This window comes from Passer montanus, unplaced genomic scaffold (genome assembly GCF_014805655.1).
Source record: "Passer montanus isolate IOZ18808 unplaced genomic scaffold, ASM1480565v1 scaffold3, whole genome shotgun sequence".
NCBI lineage: Eukaryota > Metazoa > Chordata > Aves > Passeriformes > Passeridae > Passer > Passer montanus.
The window spans coordinates 22,423,490-22,442,654 of NW_024367707.1; the positions used below are offsets into that span (position 1 = coordinate 22,423,490).

At 39.0% G+C, this 19,165-nt stretch overlaps 1 protein-coding gene across 1 annotated transcript in view; it reads right to left on the reverse strand.

Moving 5' to 3' along the window:
• Positions 1-301: 301 nt before the first annotated feature.
• Positions 302-19,165, reverse strand: part of GABRB3 (gamma-aminobutyric acid type A receptor subunit beta3) — a 37,203-nt gene continuing 18,339 nt past the window's right edge. The window contains exons 5-6 of the mRNA XM_039714536.1: positions 15,876-16,120; positions 302-4,263 (exon numbers count right to left, since the gene is read on the reverse strand). Of these exons, the coding sequence (XP_039570470.1) occupies positions 3,913-4,263; positions 15,876-16,120 (596 nt within the window). The 3' untranslated portion in view covers positions 302-3,912. The remainder of the gene's footprint in view (positions 4,264-15,875; positions 16,121-19,165) is intronic.

Genomic DNA, 19,165 nt, shown 5'->3' on the forward strand with positions numbered 1-19,165 from the left:
CTTTTTGCTCTTAACTGGCAATGCCACAGCTTGAAGACAGATTGGTTTGCTATTAAGAATCTTGCTAAGTCAATGGATGTAGTTTTTCCTTCTTCCTTTATTTAGTATATAAAGCACTAGGAAATATAGTTGTTCAGTGCTCCAGAATCTCTTCTTCTATTTGTGTGTTGTTTAGAAAATGCTTCCATATTTGGTCTTTTTCTGTAAAATGTGTAAGAGTAATCATTACATGCTATTTAAGATTAAATTTGGTTAAACAGTCATCACATTCCCTCCATTCCCAGAAAAAAACCCAGTCAAATAATTTTTAAATCCTTTTTAATAAATTAATATTCATTTATCAATATTTTCATAAAGCATCTCTTCATCATTCCATTTTACTTTTCTTTTTTTCCACTGCAGAAGAATACCAAAAATACATAGCTGTGCCTTAAGCAAAAAGGACTGGGTTTTAGTTTATCTTTACAATGGGATGAAATCAACTTGGAGTTAAACCACCATTATATTTCTACTGTTTATTGACCCTTTTGGCTATAACAGAAAATAGTTCCAGTTTTCTTTTTTTTTTAATGCCTTTTACAAACAAATTATGTATAAATGTTATTTATAGTAGTGTTGAGTTACAAAGGAGTTAATTAGCTATGAAATACAATACTCTGGTGTGGTTTAATTGAAATTACCGTTTTTAGTCTTAAAGCAAACTATGGTTAAAATAATACACTGCAGCTAGTGCACAGGGTCAAGAGCCAGAAAATGGGAGGTCAAGGCAAACCCTGTTCTTATCACGTGGTTGTACGTGTGTGTTTTTGTGTGTAAGAAGTCATGCTGGGACTGTAGGAACGGAATTGGCAAAAAAGGCACAAAAAATGTGTGTGTAAGATGAAGTGCTAACCTTAAGTGAGATTTTTTCCTGGCTTTTTTCAAGTCAAACCAAGACTTGGATCTGTTCAAGGTTAAAGCTGTTTGTGACTAAACCAATGAATGTGAAATCTTTTGAAAAAGCTGAAAAAAAGCCTACTTTTTGCAAGGACAGGCAAGATGGGGAGTACAGTTCCCTGAAGGGGGCTGCAGTAATGTGCTGCCCTCCAGTAGTGCACAGGTTAAGAGAGGGACAGAGTCCTCAGAGACTCAGCCCTCTTGCACATGCAGGGCCCCGAAAAATCCACACTGCCTCTTTGCTCTGTACAGAGAGACATTTTCTGCCTTCTTGGAAATTCTGGTTGAAGCCACTGAAGAACTGATTTCAGTGGGATTTGGAATATACATTTCTATCACAACTAAAAAGTCACTTCTTATTGAAGGTTTCTGCCTGGCCATGTGATTTCTAGGAGGTGAGGCTTGAAGAAAAGGAAGTGCTGTGGTCATGAGGGGCAGAACCATTCTCAAATCCGATTTCTTAGGGTGGTTCTTATAGGGCACTTACAGGAAGACTTGCTTGGGGATAACTTCAGTAGGGAAATTTTTCTAAAGCAAAGCCTACCACTAATAATTTTTATTAAAATCAGATAGTTTTATTTAAACATATTTTGCAATTAAGATAAAAACTTAGGAGAGGTTTTCAACAATTCTATCTAATATGTATTTTGGAAGGGGTTTAATTGTTAGTTACTTTGATTAAAAAGGTGAGAATGTGCTCTATAATCCCTTCACAGTTTGGAGAGATGTTTGAGCGCTCACAATACATTGCGTTTTACCAATGGGACTTAATACTGAGGAGCTTTAAAACACCAAGGTTTTCTGCTCCAGGTATACAGGTTCCTTTGAGGCTCTTCATGCTGTGTAGTTGTCTGCAGATACAGTGCTTAAAAACTGCAGCTTCAGCCACTTTGCACCATTGCCAAGGATGCAGCGGGACTGCAGCACCGATCCTGCCCACGGCAGCAGCCAGGGCTCCCATGAACATTCCCAGCTGGGGATTGCACTGCAGCCACGCTGCAAGGCAACTGGCCCAGCCCACCATGCTCAAGGAGCAGCCTTGAGGATGGAACTGAAACATCTTTGCACACCAGGCTCATTGACACTGGAATTTCAGTCCAGAGCAGTTTCACAATTCAGCTGCAAATAGGGGTGGGAACAGCAATGGGCCATACACGGCAGCAACCCAAATATCGGTGCTCTACTCACAGGCAAATCAATTCCTAGCGAGAAGAGGGGGTGGTCGCTACAGAGCCAGGGCGGCCTTTTCAGCTTCATTCATATTTGATGGTTTTGCTAAATGCATATCCACACATATTTTTGCCCATAGAAGTCTCCAGCTAGCATTCAAAGCTCTCTGTCAAAAAATCCCATTGATGTCCACAGGAATTTCGCATGCAGAGAAGTGTCAGGGCTAAGCCTGAATTCTATTTTTTTAGATCTATTTATGCTACTGTATTTGTTGTTATTTGAGAATGTACATGATAGAAACACTGCGTACAAAAAATATATCTTCTTTTCTTTAGAAAGATTTAGTTCTGCTAAATAAGAAATTAGGTTTACAGATCTGAAATTGGCATACCTCAATGACTACAATTTACTAGACTGAAAAAAGTTGGAATCCCAGTGAGGGAGCGAACTGGGATCAAAACTAAAGTGGTCACATTTTCATGAAGGGCATGTTAGAATACAGTTAATGCTGAAACAAAACATACTCTTGTGATCTGTGAATGCAGCACACTACCTTGGTAAGTGTAGGCGTATACTTTCAGTATATAAATAAAATATGAAAATGCTCCGTTACTGAATCAAAGTATCAGAAGTGCTCTATTTGCTCAGCTCTAGAAAATAAAAAGTTATAACATCACAGCAACAAAAATATGACATAACATGCGGTCACGATAGCAAGCACAGGAAAGAAAAATATTGAGAAAATATACTTATATGCATATTATGCAAATATATTTTACATTAACATACAATGTTATAAGAATGTTAAATAATATGAATGCATGTTTAAAAAAGGCTACAGCTAGGTGATTTCATGTTGAAGTAACAAATAACCTGAGACATCTTCTATGCTTTCACTGGAATAACAATCTTTAAATCTACAGCAGATGTAGAGCACATTGACAGTAGTTGAATTCTCAGCTAAATTATACTAGAAATGTGCTGTTCTTTTTCAAAATGACATGGCAGCTGGAATCAGTCCAAGGGAAGGAAAATGTGCTGTACATTTACAGTACTTACAAAAGATTCATGTCACTGTTGATGGACATTAAAATGCTTGTTTGAAATATTATAAACCTGTATATGTCTCCAAAGACCTACAACACTCCCATGATCAGTTTGCTTACTGCAGAAGAGAAAGCAAGAGATCATTAAAAACTATGTCCGTCCTGGACTGGGAAAATATGTATTATGACATACATAAACCCAAAAAAATTTAGCAAAGAAAAATACATTTGGCTTGATGAAATGGTAGTTGATGGATTTGCAATATAAATAACTTATTTTAAACTTACCAGTGTAACTTTACTGCTTTATGATTAGTGTGTACGGCAGCATTTACAAAGGATGTTACTAAATACTGACTTTATACATGATTACAGCTGTTCAAAAATTTCTATGACAATCAAAATTTTGTATTGATAATATACAACACTTACTTTCTCAAGGCTTGCTTCTTTGATGACACCTGCCTTTCAATTTAAAAAGTTCCTGTGAAGTGCATTCTATGTTAAAGTGTCCATAACCTCAGAGTGAATGTGTTCATGTGTGTGTGCATACATATTTTTGCTTTGCAGTATGTGCTTTAAAGTACACACAGTTCTTTGCTACATGTATTCACACATACATGAGTATGGTCTACATAGTAAAAGTTCATATATATATTTTTTTATATATAAATATATATATATAAATATATATATAAACTCTGCAGGCAAGTAGTACTTCACTTGTTATAGTTGAAGTCCTTTAAAAAAACTAAGTCACTCAGTTAACATAGTATAGCCAGTAAATTAAATTGAAAAGAGAAAATGTGAATGGAAACACCATTCTTGACCATCTGTCGATGGCATTCACATCTGTTAGATCGGGGATTTTTATTTTCAGTTGCGAAGACCTTCTTCGTAAATGGCCCCTCTTGCTATGGGAGCCTGTTCTTTCTGAGGAACGCCTTCCAAGGCTTTCACGATGTGAGCTTTGCTTTCTGTACTGGATTCCTGAGTTGTCAAAGGATATAGTTGAATTTCGGGCTTCTGTAACGCTGGTGGTGACCTCGTTGCTTGCCACCTCATTGTGAATTTCAAGCGATGTTAGCAGAATGTTTCCATGGGTGTCCACCTGGGGAGAAAAAACAGAAACATAAATTCTTTCAAAAGACTTGACATCGATGAGCAGAATGTGGGTGTATGTAAATCACCAAACCCATACATATCTAGAAAAACAATGTAATTAGTTTTAAGCATGTGATAATCTTAAAAAAGAAATGGCACTATTCAGCTGCCTAAAATTAGGCAAGTACTTCAATACTTTTACATCATACTTTGTTATCATCATACTACCAAACATCCAGTACACAACGATACTAGGCAAACTCCACCATTTTCTTCTCCCTCTGAACCAGCCACATTTTAGACGATGGTGTAGTTCAGTGAAACCTCTGCATTGCTGGCAATGGAGCAAGAGAGTAAGGGATGGATCCTCTGCTACAGTAGGAAATTAAATTTAACTGGCTATATTTTTATTTTCCTTACTGTGATCTAAAATAAGAATTTAAAAAGTGCCTGTGAAGTTTGCTAAAATCACAAGAACAGTTCTTATGTGCTGAACTCTGTATTTTACAATCACAAAGCTTAATTACAACTTATCTTCTGAAGTTTTCTTTCCAAAGTCATTTGCATGGTTTTCCAATCATGGCAATTTTCAGCTGCAGGTATTTTCTGTATGAGTGATTGATCTTAAAAACTAATGAAGTTAAGGCATAGAAAAAAAGTGGGTGAATTGAGGAAATAGGAGGGACTCTTCCCTTTCACCGCCCTATTCCAGAGGCAGTGACCAGTGTTTAGCACAAAGTATATTTATCATGCTAGCAAATCAAAGTCTTATTAAGAGAAACTTGACAGAGATTTCTGTGTAGATATTTTGCTTTAGTGTTAATAATACTTTGCTTAATTTAATAGCAACTACAACTAGAGCAAGGTCAATGTTTGTGTTAGCAGTAACCCATACACAGTCAAGGACTAGGCATCACCCTGATAGACAAAAAAACAGGTCCCTGGCCAGCCATATCACAGAGAGCTCCATATAAAAATCATAAAAACCCCATATATATTTCCAAGTACAGAGCAGTGTAATGCCATTTTCAGTAATAAAGAAAAAAGTCCTGATCATCTAGAGACCTAAAATCTGACCCAGACTCTCCAGTCCTCCTGAGTGGCAAAAGAAGAGCAGCACAGAATTGTGTATGGCTCCATCAGTCCAGAGACCTTAGGAGTTCCCATGAGTGGCACTGAGGAGAAGTTCCAAGGAATGGTGTCTGAATCAGTATTTGATACTTTCATTGGTGTGGCATCACAACCCCCATGCCCCAGGCCCTACATGCTGAAAGATATGCAGTCAATGTAGGTAATGCAGGGATCAGCTCCAAATTTTCTGCCAGTTTTGGGGCAAGGAAAATGATGGCTGAAGGTAAAAAAAATGCCACGTGCTGGGTATTTTCAGACAGTTAGCACATGTGTGACTCCGTTCAAGAGAATTTAGTTCTCTATGTCAGAAATAGGTAGTGAATCATGGAATACATGATAATTTCCAGTTTTACATATGCAATTTATTCATCCATAATTCATCACACAATTAATACATTTTTCTAACCTGCCACATGATCTAGCTGTGTGAACTGTGTAGCAGTTGAACATCTCATTCTAGAAGCATCATTTTAAAAGTGATTGTAAAAACAGACTACTGTCACACCCTTCTGAAGTTTGCACAATCATCTGATACCGCATCCTTTGCAAGCTGTGTGATGGATTAAAAGTATGCACAGCTATGTATCCGTCCATATGCATTTAACTTTTTTCATTCTTATTGAAATGTTGTGAAATGGGTATTTCTTTCATCAATTATTGATGCTTCAGCTTATCTCTTCTCAGGGAAAACAATTATGATAGTGTATCAGTAATGCTTTGCCAAGGTGCTTGCAAATGGAAATGGAAAAAAAAAGAACATAAAATGCTATGAATGGTATACAGCCAAGTAGGAGAAGAATTCTAAAGTATCTAACAAATCCTTCTGCTGTAGGTAATGGCATATTATGCTCATGAGTGCCTATAAATAAAAATAAACAACATGAACAAAAATAATGGAATGGAGAAGCCTCAGTGGTGATTAAGAAGAATTTATTTTCTCCATTGGAGAAACCCTTTGGGTACAAAAGTAAGATCTCAAGGCTTGTAGAAAGGAGTTTATGCTGTTGAGCAATCTCTGTAACCAGGGAATAAACACAAGTGTAAAATACAGTCATGGATATCATCACTAGTTATGGTGGTCTCTGAAAAAACTGATTCAGTTTCTTCTGTTCTCTTTTTTTTTTCCACTAAGAGTCCAAATTAGGATCAGGATTTTTTTTGTTGCAATGTGTAAAATATCACAACAACCTGTTTTTTCCTTGTGTAGCTTAAAACTAAATCTCTCATCCAGACCCCCATGGCATCAAATGTTATCTTTCCCATCTCCTCCTAGGCTTTGAGAAACATCCTTCAGCTTACTAAAAGTGTCGTAGCAGAGACATTTTGGTGGGCTTCACGCCTAGAGCCCTGCCATCCCCTTGCAGGTCTCTATTCCTTTTCCTCCCACCACCACAAATGTCAACTTTTCTTTCCCTCAGGACTTCCTGATCTCTCCTGATTCTTACTGCCACCTACAGAGACACAGACATCAGCCCATCCTGGGTACTTTGTGCTTCTACACTGAACCTTGACTGTTGTGAGCTGTCAGTTGAAAGCCTGTATTATGGAGGGTACATCTGTGCATTCAGGCTTCTCCTGATAGAGGAATTAATTTTATTCCTACTATTACCTTGCATGGCATAGCCTTCTTCACCTTATCTGCCCACTTCACGTGCCACCTTAACAGCTTCTGCCTTTGATGTGACAACTTTTCATGGTTTGTCACTGCATCAAACCAGAAAGGCAGTCAAGGAAGTTGCAACTTTTGTGTAAATTCTTTGTCTGAAGATACCAGTATGTCCTATGAAGCTGCATGACAGTATACATTTTTCTCAAAATGTCAAATGAAACATATTTGGAAATATACTTTAGAAATTCATCTCTTTGCTAATGGATCAACAGGCTTGCATGTCAAATATGAGGAAGGAGCAGATGGAGAGAAGGGGTCTACAGAAGCTAAATCAGCCTATTGTCCACAGATATTCTTGAGATTTATTCTCTCAAATTGATGCCTTCAGAGGTTTTGAATAAACCACCTAAGCTGTTGACAACATTAGAGCACTATATGCTAATACTTTGTGACAATCTTAAGGTGATGTCTTAAATATGAATAGTTAATGCATGCAGCATGTAAAAAAGTATTTGCACATAAACATGACTTTGGAATCATTTAAGCAATGATTTAAATTACTTTGACAAAGGTACACAAGCTCTCTCAATGAATAAAGAAGCAAACCAATAATGGCAAGGTAACCTGTGCAAGACACCTCATGCTTGCCTGGATATACAGGGAAGGCAGAATCCTTCATGAGTGAACACGAGTGTTGCTCAGTGGCTCCAGGTAAAATGATACCCCAGGTATAGATTAAGAAAAGTAGCTGACAGGATTACAGGCAGTCATGGCTACGTATGACAAACAAAGCCAATGTCTTTGATAAAATTTAGTTTTACTCTGTATGAGCCTTAGAATACAATTCATCACCTGGCTCAAAAATGTTACTCTGTGCACTGGAAATTCTCCCCAAAATGCTAATAGCAGGCTTTTCTCTCAAATGCTGTTATAAATCATAGAGGACACTGTGGATTTGGCCAATTTCCCCTCAATTCTTACCATCCTTCTTTAACAAAAGTATTTCCCTTTTTTTCATTTCTGCCAACCCTGTGCTTCCATTCTTTTTGCAGCCTTCTTTCTCCATACTTTGGCTCCACTGAAGCTATTCCTTCCCACTTCTCCACTATGGTCTTTCCAGAACCAAACCATGCTTGGTTCTCACATCTTCTGCCCAACACAAGCAAGGGTTGGTTGTTTCCTTCGAGTATTTCCCAGTAAACTCATCAAAACAGATGAAAACAGCTGAGTACCAAATCATTAATTAATTCTCTGCTGAATCAGCATGGATACAAATATGCAAGACCAGTGCTCTTATTTCAGAATAATTTTTTATCAAACTCCATCCCTCCCACCTCTGAGTAACTACAGCACCTGCACCAGAGTGAAGTGACTGAATCTCACATAAGTGCATTTTGAGAAGCAGATTCACCTTTGAAAGTTCACCATTTCTGAACTATACATATTACAGTACAAGGGAACAATTCAAATACTCCAGCAGCCTAATGTCATTACCCATAAATGACTGTGACTCACCTAACTGAAGCCAGAAAGAGGAGGATTAAGACAACGTTCACAAAGAACCTGCTCCTTGCTCTTGGAGGAACACCATGTCACCAGTGGACTCAACTTGGATTATATGTTTCAGGTCCAAAACTTCAGTGCCCTGTTATATCTGGGAAATCTGAAACCTACTTCTTAATTCTGCCGAGGATCCAGGCTCATTTAGATGTTTGCTATTTTAATTTAAAAAACAAAATGCAACAGCTGCTATTAAATACCTTTCTCCAATATTTTTTTTTAAACTTCAACTTTAAAGCTACTTTAAAAGCACTTTACTAGGGCCAGAAAACTACCATAAGCCTTGATTTATTATTAGGTAGAGTCTGAATTGTTTCAACTTCATTTAGTTCTCTGTTTAATATTCCATAAATTTTAAAGAGTATGTTACAATGAAATCTCTTTCTCCTCATAATTCTTTCAGAGGAAGCATTTTGCTCAAAAATAGGAAGCATTTTGTTCAAACCCCATAGGTATGTTTACTTGTTCATCAATTCCAAATTTTCAAATACCACGTAAACACTTCCCATCATGTGTAGCAATATAAATGCAAATAGGGGGTTTAAATAACATAATGAAAAGCTCTGTCTCTGTAGTTAGTCTTGCATTATTTTACATCAAAATTAGTATTTAAGTACATACAGAATCACAGAATATTCTGAGTTGGAAGGGACCCTCAAGGATCATCTGGTCTGACTCCTGACCCTGCACACCACCATCCCCAAGAGTCACACCATGTGCCTGAGTGTTGTCCAAACATTCCTTGAACTCTGTCAGGCTGGCATTGTAACCACTTCCCTGGGGAGCTGTTCCAGTGCCCAACCACACTCTAGGAAGAGAACTTTCTTCTAATATCCAGCCTGAACCTCTTCTGACACAACTTCAGGCCGTTCCCTTGAGTCCTGTCACTGGTCACCAGAGAGATCAGTGTCTGCCTCTTTCACCTTCTTGACTTATGCATAAATGGCTTTCCAAGATGTAGAAAAATATGCAATCAGGCCTTAAGTTTTATCTGTGCTTAAAGTACTAAGTGCTGAGTACATTGACCACATTATAACTTGGATATTTAAAAATAACTTAAAACTGCAGACAAAACAAAAATTATAGTGTTGAGTGTTCTCCCTGAGTCCAAAAGTTGATACTTCTCTCACTGCCATTTAAATATATTTATATTAATTAATAAGCATCAAAAAATGGAAGAGGTAATTATGTTATATCAGCTTAGTAGATGAGCCCAGGATAACCAGCAGAACTGGGAAGATAGAAAGACCTTGCAAAACAGGGGAAGTATAAAGAAGCAAACTAATTAGGAGCTTCCATATTATTTTCACTGTCTATTAAGTAATAATGAAGTTTTACAATTAACCTTGATATATTTCAATGGAGGAAGAAAAGAAAACAAATGCATAGTCCTCCTTTACCCTCTATTTCACATTGTCTGGATTATTACAACCTCTGAGATTCATGTATGTCCCATGAATTGTACATACAATCCTTCTTACCATCTCAGGATTTGCACGATTCATACTTGTGCAAAGTGGCTGCAAAACAAAACTAGTACGTGCATGTGTCTCAGTGCACAATGAATGTCCCCACCATGAGCTACAGGATGAGTGTTCTTCCCACAAGAACTGTGCTTATCCCCCTTGACAGATATATTTAAAAATTTGGTACCTACTCATCACAGTGGTGATATAAAAATCTCCCACTGTTAAAAAAAGCACTGAAAAAAGTACCCAGGAAAGATGAAGATACACAGGAGAATACTGCCAGTTTTGCTATTCTCGTACTTCCCAATTTAAACTGAGTGATAATTCTTCCACAGAAGTCAAGATATTAATTTTCACAATGAAATCCCACTTATGAGAAGGGTTGCTACAATTAACACAACTGCTAAGTAGATGTAAGTGGCCTGAGCCTCTATTCTCAGCAATGCCTGGTGGGAAGCTGCTGCCTTGGCCAACAGCGGGGGTTGGAGCCAGGAATCTCCAGAGCTAAAAATACATGCAGACACTGCCTGATGAGAAGGGCCTTTTTACAAAGGGTTATTGCATTATTCTTGTTTCAGAGGAAGCTCTTCCCACATGTCTGACTGCCATTGGGGGTTTGAAGCTTGAATGAGCTTGTGTGATAATTACCGTCCTGATTGGTACTCTGGGGCTGACCTTTTGGTCCCACCAAACTAAAAACATAAATTGCCACAATTTGAACCAAAAAGCAATGTTTTCAGCAGGGGACTTAAACATATATCACATAAACTGTGTTGATTGGCCCAGAGGGAGCAATGTCCAAAACACACGCTCACCATCTGATTATACAAGTAGTCTCTACCACAAGAGCGAACAAGTGACAACAGGATTGCCTTAAAGCTCTCTCACGCTGATTTAGCCATAAATTAGGCTTTATCTGAGCCCTATTTAAAAATTAACAACTTATGTAGCAAAACTGAAAGCTTTGAGAGCTACAAATGAAGCCTCAGTCTGCCAACACAAACAGGATAAATGGAATTGATTCATAACAATAGCAATCAATTTTCAAAGGAAACATTTTTAGAGACCTATTATTTTCTGACAGTTTTTCTACAATCAGAGGACTTTAATTTAAGCATCAATACCATATCAGAAGTAATATTTCATGAAAAATAAATATAAATTTCTTCCTTGATCCTAGAGCTTCCCCTCATATACGACGTAGAGCACCAAGGCTTTCAAAAGAGAGTTTTCAATCCCAAATGAGTATGTGTATGAAAATTGGTTATACACAAAAAAAACCCCCCGGCATCCTGTGTTTGTCTCAGTAACTATGGTTTACTGTGAAGGCTGGAACAATTCAGTGAGGAATACTATTTACGGTGCATTATCTGAAATAAAATGTGATGCAAAAGCAGTCAAAAGAAGAGACAGCTAAGTGTGAAATTTCCTCTGTAGTCAGCCGCTGATCCACAGATGAGTCACTCAGAAAGGATCACTCAGGTTTCATCTCATCACCAGCTCTGAATCTTCTGAAACCTTTTCCAGAGATTGAATTTAGTCAGACGTGCTTCAGCCATCATGCCACCTTCAGCAGTGCTGCACAGCAGAATACAGCGCAGAGTTTCTCTCCCCACTGCTTTTCTTTGTCACCTCTGCAACGTGAGGACACTGGCTGTGCCAATTCCATCTGCAACAGCTCTTCTTTGCCTTACACCTGGAGCTGTTGTCTCGCTGGTTTCAACACATGGACAGAGCTGGACAGCAAGCCATAATGGGAGCACTGAAGCCAACAGACAGCTCAGCAGCAGCAGCTGGTGGAGCCCTCCTGAACACAGCAAGCCTTAGTGGTAGCATACCAGGAATAACTCAGAGAGAAGTACCTAAAGGCCTGGCACTGGAGAGGCACATCCAGAGCAGCAGCACCAAAATGGAGGTGGCTGTGCCAGTTTTGGCTTTCCAAACCCATAAATTCTGACAATGCAAGTGCTTTCATTATGAAAATGACTTACTGAGCATGAAGTTACTGCTTTGCAAAGCAATTATCAAATACAACACCAACACACCCACATCTGTGCATTTTGTAGTCTAGAACATTTTTTTTTTACTAAAAACCTCCCTTGCTCTACAGTCCAATAGGAAAAGCAGGAAAAGCCCTTTTGCTACTGTAAGAGGTGTGTTTTTAACCAAGCCTGCTAGCTTGCACTCCAGATTTCAGTTCTCTGACGTGTAAAAAATAGACTACAATAGTAGTATCCATGCTGGTTCTACTGGTTTTCATGGGCTAATACACTTCTGAGTGGAAACAACATGCCATTTTCCCACTGCCTTCTTTTGTTCCCTTTGCCTGAGAGAAAGACACTGTCTCAGCAGCACAGCCAATCTTTGGAACCATAAAACAAAAGCTTGAACTCAGGGCCTGAGCACCAGGCAATGTATTGAGCTGCCCCTTCTCTGCTAGTGCTGCCTCCCAACACAAGGGATTTCCACCACACCACCAGCCCCTCCTCTGACTAGACCTGATACAGCACTAATTTGTTCTGTCACTACACCCATAAGCTACAGCATCTGATGTGGACAATAAATTGAATAATGTTTATTTTTTCATTTGGCTCAGTTCGGTTTTTTGATTTGTTTTGTTTTGTTTTCCTAGTGCCCTGAGCTAGTATTCTTAATCAGTGGCAGGGAGCTCATGCACATGGTTCATAAACAAGAAAATTCAATTACTAAAACAAAACAGCAACAGAGCGACCCAAAATAGTAGTCAGAAGTAAACTAATAACAACACCTTCTTCCAGTTTTATATTTGAACATTTTTTAATCTCCTATCCAGCACAGCTTACATTTGACAGTCATGAAATAGTGGTGATAAAGTGGGCTGCCTGCTTTTGGCATTCTCCCTTTCTTTAAAAATGTCGCTCATCCCCAAAACACATAAGATTGGAAGTATTTTCCAGGATTAGAAACCTTCCCTTTCTGAATGGAATTACATTCCATGGAAGACAGAAGCCTCCACAAAACCACAAAACTATTAATTTCATTGAACTTGCACAAAATAGTCTCCATATGTGTCTCTGAGCCTCCCTTACTTGTGCAGTAGTGGGGTACACTGTGTGAGCCTGTCCCAGATCATCCAGCACCAGAGTCCCAACTCTAAAGCAAGAAGCAAGTAACTGTTATTTCCATCAGATTCAATGATTTTCAAGAGCCACCAAAGGAGAGATTAGAAGTTAACCACCCTTTACTATCCCTGAAGTGGTCAGAACCAAGGTTGCAGAGCTTTCAGGTACTGTCTTCCATAGAAAGTATGCTAAAAACTCTTGCAAGACTCCAGTCCTGCTGCATCCATGGATATCTGTATATCATGTTAAATGGTGGACATGATCCAGAAGATATGACATTTTCCTGCTTCAAGGCTGTGGTATCTCGAAGCCATGGAAACTTTGTCCAAAGTAGATCTGTTAGATGTATTTTTCCTGAGATGCATCTTGAAATCCATGAGACCTCTTGCCTGTTCTGATCCACTTCCTATGCTTCACACTTGCCAGTGTTTCTCAAATGAGAAATCTGACATCCTACATGCAATGAATCTCCTATCCATGTTTTGTTTCAAAGGAAGATTTCCAATTAGCTCTACCTAATGTTTCTGCCTGTGTCTGTTGCATGCTGGCACAGCTTCTCTGAAGGCCCTGAATCCAGAAACTGGAAAAAAAGCTCTGCTGAATTCCCCAGCTGAGGCCTGGGGACAAAATGTTTTCTACACAGAAAGAGACCATACAATATTATTTATCCCGTGTTATTTGAACAGCAAATATTCATAGTAAATATGAGTATGTATGATTCTACAATGCATACCGAGTTCCCTTACACACCTGGGACTCCAAGGGACAAAGTAACACACTCTCCTTTAAACTCTGGTACGCTGAATTTGTATCCTTATTTGACAGAATCATAGAATTTCTTAGGTTAAGAAGTCCCCTAAGGTCACTGAGTGCATCTGTTAACCCAGCACCATGTTCACCAATGAAGCATGTCCCCACATGCCACATTCACATGACTTTTGAAGTCTTCCAGTGATGGTGATTCCAATGCCTGACTTCCTTTTCTGTGAATAAATGTTTCCTAATATAGAATCTAATCCTCCCCTAGTGCAACTTGAGGCCACTTCCTCTCATCCTGTCGCTTGCTACGTGGGGGAAGAGACCAACCCCCACCGCGCTACAACCATGTCTCCAAGTGCCACATCTGAACATCTTTTAAATATCTCCAGGGATAGTGATTCAACCACTTCCCTGGGCAGCCTGTTCCAATGTTTGACAACCCTTGCTGTGAAGAAATTTTTCATTCATGCACGGTTGATATTAAACCAGCAGAAAAAGCAGAACAGTTCATTGTATTTGCTTGGGATGCTTCAGAAACAAAAGAAAAGATTGTAAGTCAAAAGCCAGGGGGAAAAAAAAAGATTGCTATATGGTATGAGCAGTTTCAGGATATAAAAATGGCATGAACTGGGTATAAAAATACACATTTTCATTAGTTAAGGTACTTATGAATATTTTGAAAATGTAGATAAATTGATCTCAAGATAGAAGAACTGTCAGGCATGGGGTAGTATTGGACCCATTAACAAGTCTTGTATTGAATTATGTAAATCATTTAAATGGATGAGATACACCAGATGGTTTCCAGCAGGAGAATTAAACCTTAGTGCATACATCTGCATTACCTGCTTGCAGTTACAATCTTCTCCACAGCTTTCAATTCAGAGACCCTTTTATTTCCCCATCTGTATTTTTTTATTATTATGACTATTTATTTTTCCAGTAAAGGGAATTCCTTTGTTCTGATATATTAGTTCTAAGTAGAGCTGCCAACTGTGATGAGAATCTGGTTTCATAATACAGTGGAAAAAAATGTGTTTACTGGTTCAGAATTGTTTCACATAGAGGAGTGCTGATAATTAGGTGTAGTTCTGTATTACATTTACTAAAGTAGACAAAATCAGTAGGATAAACAAATATAGCTTGAAATTACTTTTGGTTTGGATAAACAGGTAGTAGTTTTGTCACTGTGAATTCTTCCAATTTACAGCTGATAGAAGAAAAAACAGTCTTACTCAACAGAACTGAATGGAAAAGCCTCATTGGGGGCATTTTAGTAAAAAAAAAGAAAGATGTTCTATTCAAACTGACATGGCTTGTTTATGTCAGATACTGCTGAATACCTTGAATTTTTCTTCCAAAGATTAAAAAAGGATGTATTCACTGGATAAAGTAATACTCCAGGCAATGAAATAGGCTGGAGTATAATCAGCATAGACCTTGCCAATACCATGCTTGAGAAATCAGTCTGAAAGTTTCTCTAGGACTTACACTTTCCTGCTGGTTTTTAACAGCAGCAGATGACAACGCCACACACAGCACTGAACTATGCTGGCCAGTTAATTAGCATGGCAGAACTAATACTTCTTTATCTGTTTTCTCCCATGGTAAATACACCTCCTCTAAGTGAAGTGAGGAAAGGTGAGCTCAGATCCTGAATTCACTTATACAGAAATGGAAATGTACATAGGTACTTAAAATCACAGTTAGATTATGTTTGATTTAGACAAATAAACACCTTTGTAGATCTGAGCCTTTGTTTTCAAGCTAGCTTCCCTCCCACTATCTTCTTCTTACACTTACTTGTCATACAGATCATACTCACTTTCACATCTGTATGCCTACATATAGTCTTCTGAAAATTCAAATGGCCAAGTTTGTCCACAAAAAGATGTGGTTGGTTGTCACCAAATGGTTTCTTTTTGGTTTCTTTCACACTGATAGTCTTTGCAATGTAAAAATAGAATATATGTAAATTAAAGAAACCTACCCGACTGCCTTCAAACCTTGAGCGATCATTGTTTGCCTTTGTTGTTTTTTCTGCAAGTTTCTTCTGCCTTTGAGGGCCTTTTCCAAAGAAAATGTAGTTGACAAAGGCGTATTCAAGTAAGGCCAAGAAGACAAACACAAAGCAGCCCATGAGATACATGTCAATGGCTTTAACATATGGAATTTTAGGCAAAGTCTCTCGCAGGTGAGTGTTGATTGTTGTCATAGTCAGCACAGTCGTAATTCCTACACAAAGAAAAAAGATCACATATCTTACAACTCCAAGCTTTCAGTTTTATTTTCCTTCTTGGCAAATATGCCTTGTCAGTGGGAAAAAGCTTAAAAATTTGTAAAAGATGTCTTGCAGGTGACATCACTGCAAAAAAAGAGCAAAATTAAAACTTGATGCATTATTATTCTGTTACAATAATTTCCTTCCTATGAGTGGGGGAACTGCTAACAATGGAATCTGGCACCACTGCCATGAGTTAATGCAACTTCATGGAAGCCTGTGTAGCTGTATTGAAAATCTCTTCCATGGGGACCAAACTGATGTGCAACAAGAACAGTGCTCACACAGATGATGAAAGTCTTCTCCCAGTTTTAAATTTCCAAGAGTTAGGCAGATGGTTGATGTCAGTCCTGTAGGGTCTCCCTGAGGTAGATAGGGAGAGACAGGTACCTTTCTAGAGCAGTTCATCTCATCTAGTTTAGATACCTATTTCAGGAAAGGACAATGTATAAGTGGAATTTGACATGACTAATTTGGTGAAGCCTACTGCTGTAAGCCAGTTACATAGAAACAAGTGAGGTGAGCAATGAGAGACAGACAGGGATGTGAATTTTTGGAAGAAAGAAGGAGGGAGAGCAGTATTTTTATAGCAACAAACTGGACACTAATAAAATATCTACAAAATATCTATATCAACCTTACGTCAAGCTATTTATCTAAGGTTGGACATAGCACCTGAAAATCTGGAAAGAAAAGCAAATTTATTGTCAGTCTGCCTGAATTCACTATAAACTGCAGGATCTGTATCTCCACTGGAAATTCTATGGGAATTGCAAATCACAGGTTGATGAAAACACTCATTTGTGGAATAAGTCTCATTTCAAGGCAAGTCAGCAAGTCATTCTATTAGTTCTCCTCCATTACTATTTTCTTTGATTCCATAATTATACCATCAGTTTACATGTAGTCACTAAAATACAGGCAGAACAAAAATAAAGGATAAAATAAAATTGCTGCCATATAATAAAGCACAGCTTCTTTTACCTGAAGAGACAAAAATAAAGACAGTATAACTCAAAACCAAGCTGTCAGTGTAAGCAGTGCCACTCCAGGGAACTCTAGTAACACCCTATGAGATCGTGTAACAGATATTTTGGATATTTAGTGGGTTAGTGTCATGCGGTTTTCAGTGTTTTTCCTCTAAACTGTGAAACAAATGTGTATTGCTGTCAGATGTCTGGTGATCTGGAAGATTAGGCACACTGAACAAAAAGGTAGCTATCATTAACCAAAGGGAAATACCTTCCCTAGGAGATCCTAAAATCCTGTGGCCAAATGTCCTTCTGAAGCTCAGTAATTTATTTTAAAGCACAGCTGGAGGAGAAGAAGCTGACACTCCCCTAAGACAAAAATATAAAATAATCTTGTGATTATAGTCCTTCACACAAGAGAGGACTCCAGAGATTATTCTCCTCACTCAAAGAACTGAATTTAGGAACTTCTAGGGCTAGCTAGCAAAAGGTTGAGAGTAGAATTGATAGGTTTGAGTATTTCTCTTAAGATCAGCACTCTATCACCATCTGTTTGCAGTGTCCATAGCACATAGTCTATGGAATGAGCTGGCCTTTGCTCTGCACCTTGGCTTCACCCTGGAAGCAACTATTTGGTTCAGTGCAACAAGGGATCAGGCACAGGGGCAAAACGTGGAAGTAAATTAATAGAATCAGGCTCTTGCGGAGAATACTTCTTGCAGGGGTTGAGTAAAAGTTTGTGTCCCAAGAATTGCACAAGGAATGCTTCCTCGAACAAATACTTAGGAAATCAGGTATACCTTCTCTGTAGTGTGCTTTTCAGAGCCAATGATATATGTCCAAAGGTGTTATATTGCCTTTAAGCTTTTATACTGGTTCACATTAGGATGCCATGTAAATTCACAGACACTACAGAACAGGGAGCAGCTGTTGCCTCCCCTGGAGGCCTGAAGGATCTGCAGAGAGACCTCGACAAATTAGAGGACTGGGCAGGCAATCACCAACCATGTGAACTTCAATGAGGAGAAGTGCCAGATTCTGCACCTGGGATGGGCAAACCTCAATGTACAGACAGACTTACAGACAGACTGGGGAACAAAAGGTTGGAGAGCAGTGCTGCAGAAAGTGCTGGGGGTGCTGGTGGATGGCAACTTGAACATGAGCCAGCAGTGCCCTGGCAGCCAGGACAGCCAGCCATGTCCTGGGGTGCATCAGACACAGCATGGCCAGCTGGGCGAGGGAGGGGACTGTCCCGCTCTGCTCTGCACTGGGGCAGCCTCACCTTGAATATTGTCAGCAATTTTGACCACTGCACTATAAAAAAGATATTGAACTATTAGAAAGTGTCCAATGGAGGGCAACGAGGAAAGTGAAAGGTTGTGAGGGGAAGCCGTATGAGCAGCAAGTTAAGTCACTTTGTCTGTTCAGCCTGGAGAACTCATTCTTCATTCTTCATGAGTTCTTCATTCTTCAGCTTCTTCATGAGGGGAAGAGGAGGGACAGGGACTGATCTCTTCTCTGTGGTGGCCAGGGACAGGACCTGAGGGAATGGCCTGAAGTTGTGTCAGGAGAGGTTTAGGCTGGATATTAGAAAAATACTGTTCACCCAAATAATGGTTGGGCATTGGAACAGGCTCCCCAGGGCAGTGGTCACAGCACCAGCCTGACAGAGTTCAAGAAACATTTGCACAATCCTTTTGAGTCCATGGTGTGACTCTTGCAGATGATCCTGTGCAGGGACAGGAGTTGAACTCCTGTGGATCCCTTGTGGATCCCTTCCAACTCACCATTTTCTGTGATTCTGTGATACCAGCTTAAGACTAGTAAGAGGTGGTATACAAAGGAAGATAGGATTAGACCCGTGATACTGAACTCTATTATACAATGCCACAGACATAATCACCAAGGCACTAATTGTTTTCTGAGAAGAAACTACTAGATGGATTTTTGTCCTCTCAAAAGGACAAAAAAAGGACTTTCTACCAACTGGAAATAGAACATCTGGTCTCCTGAGCTTGCCTTGTACTC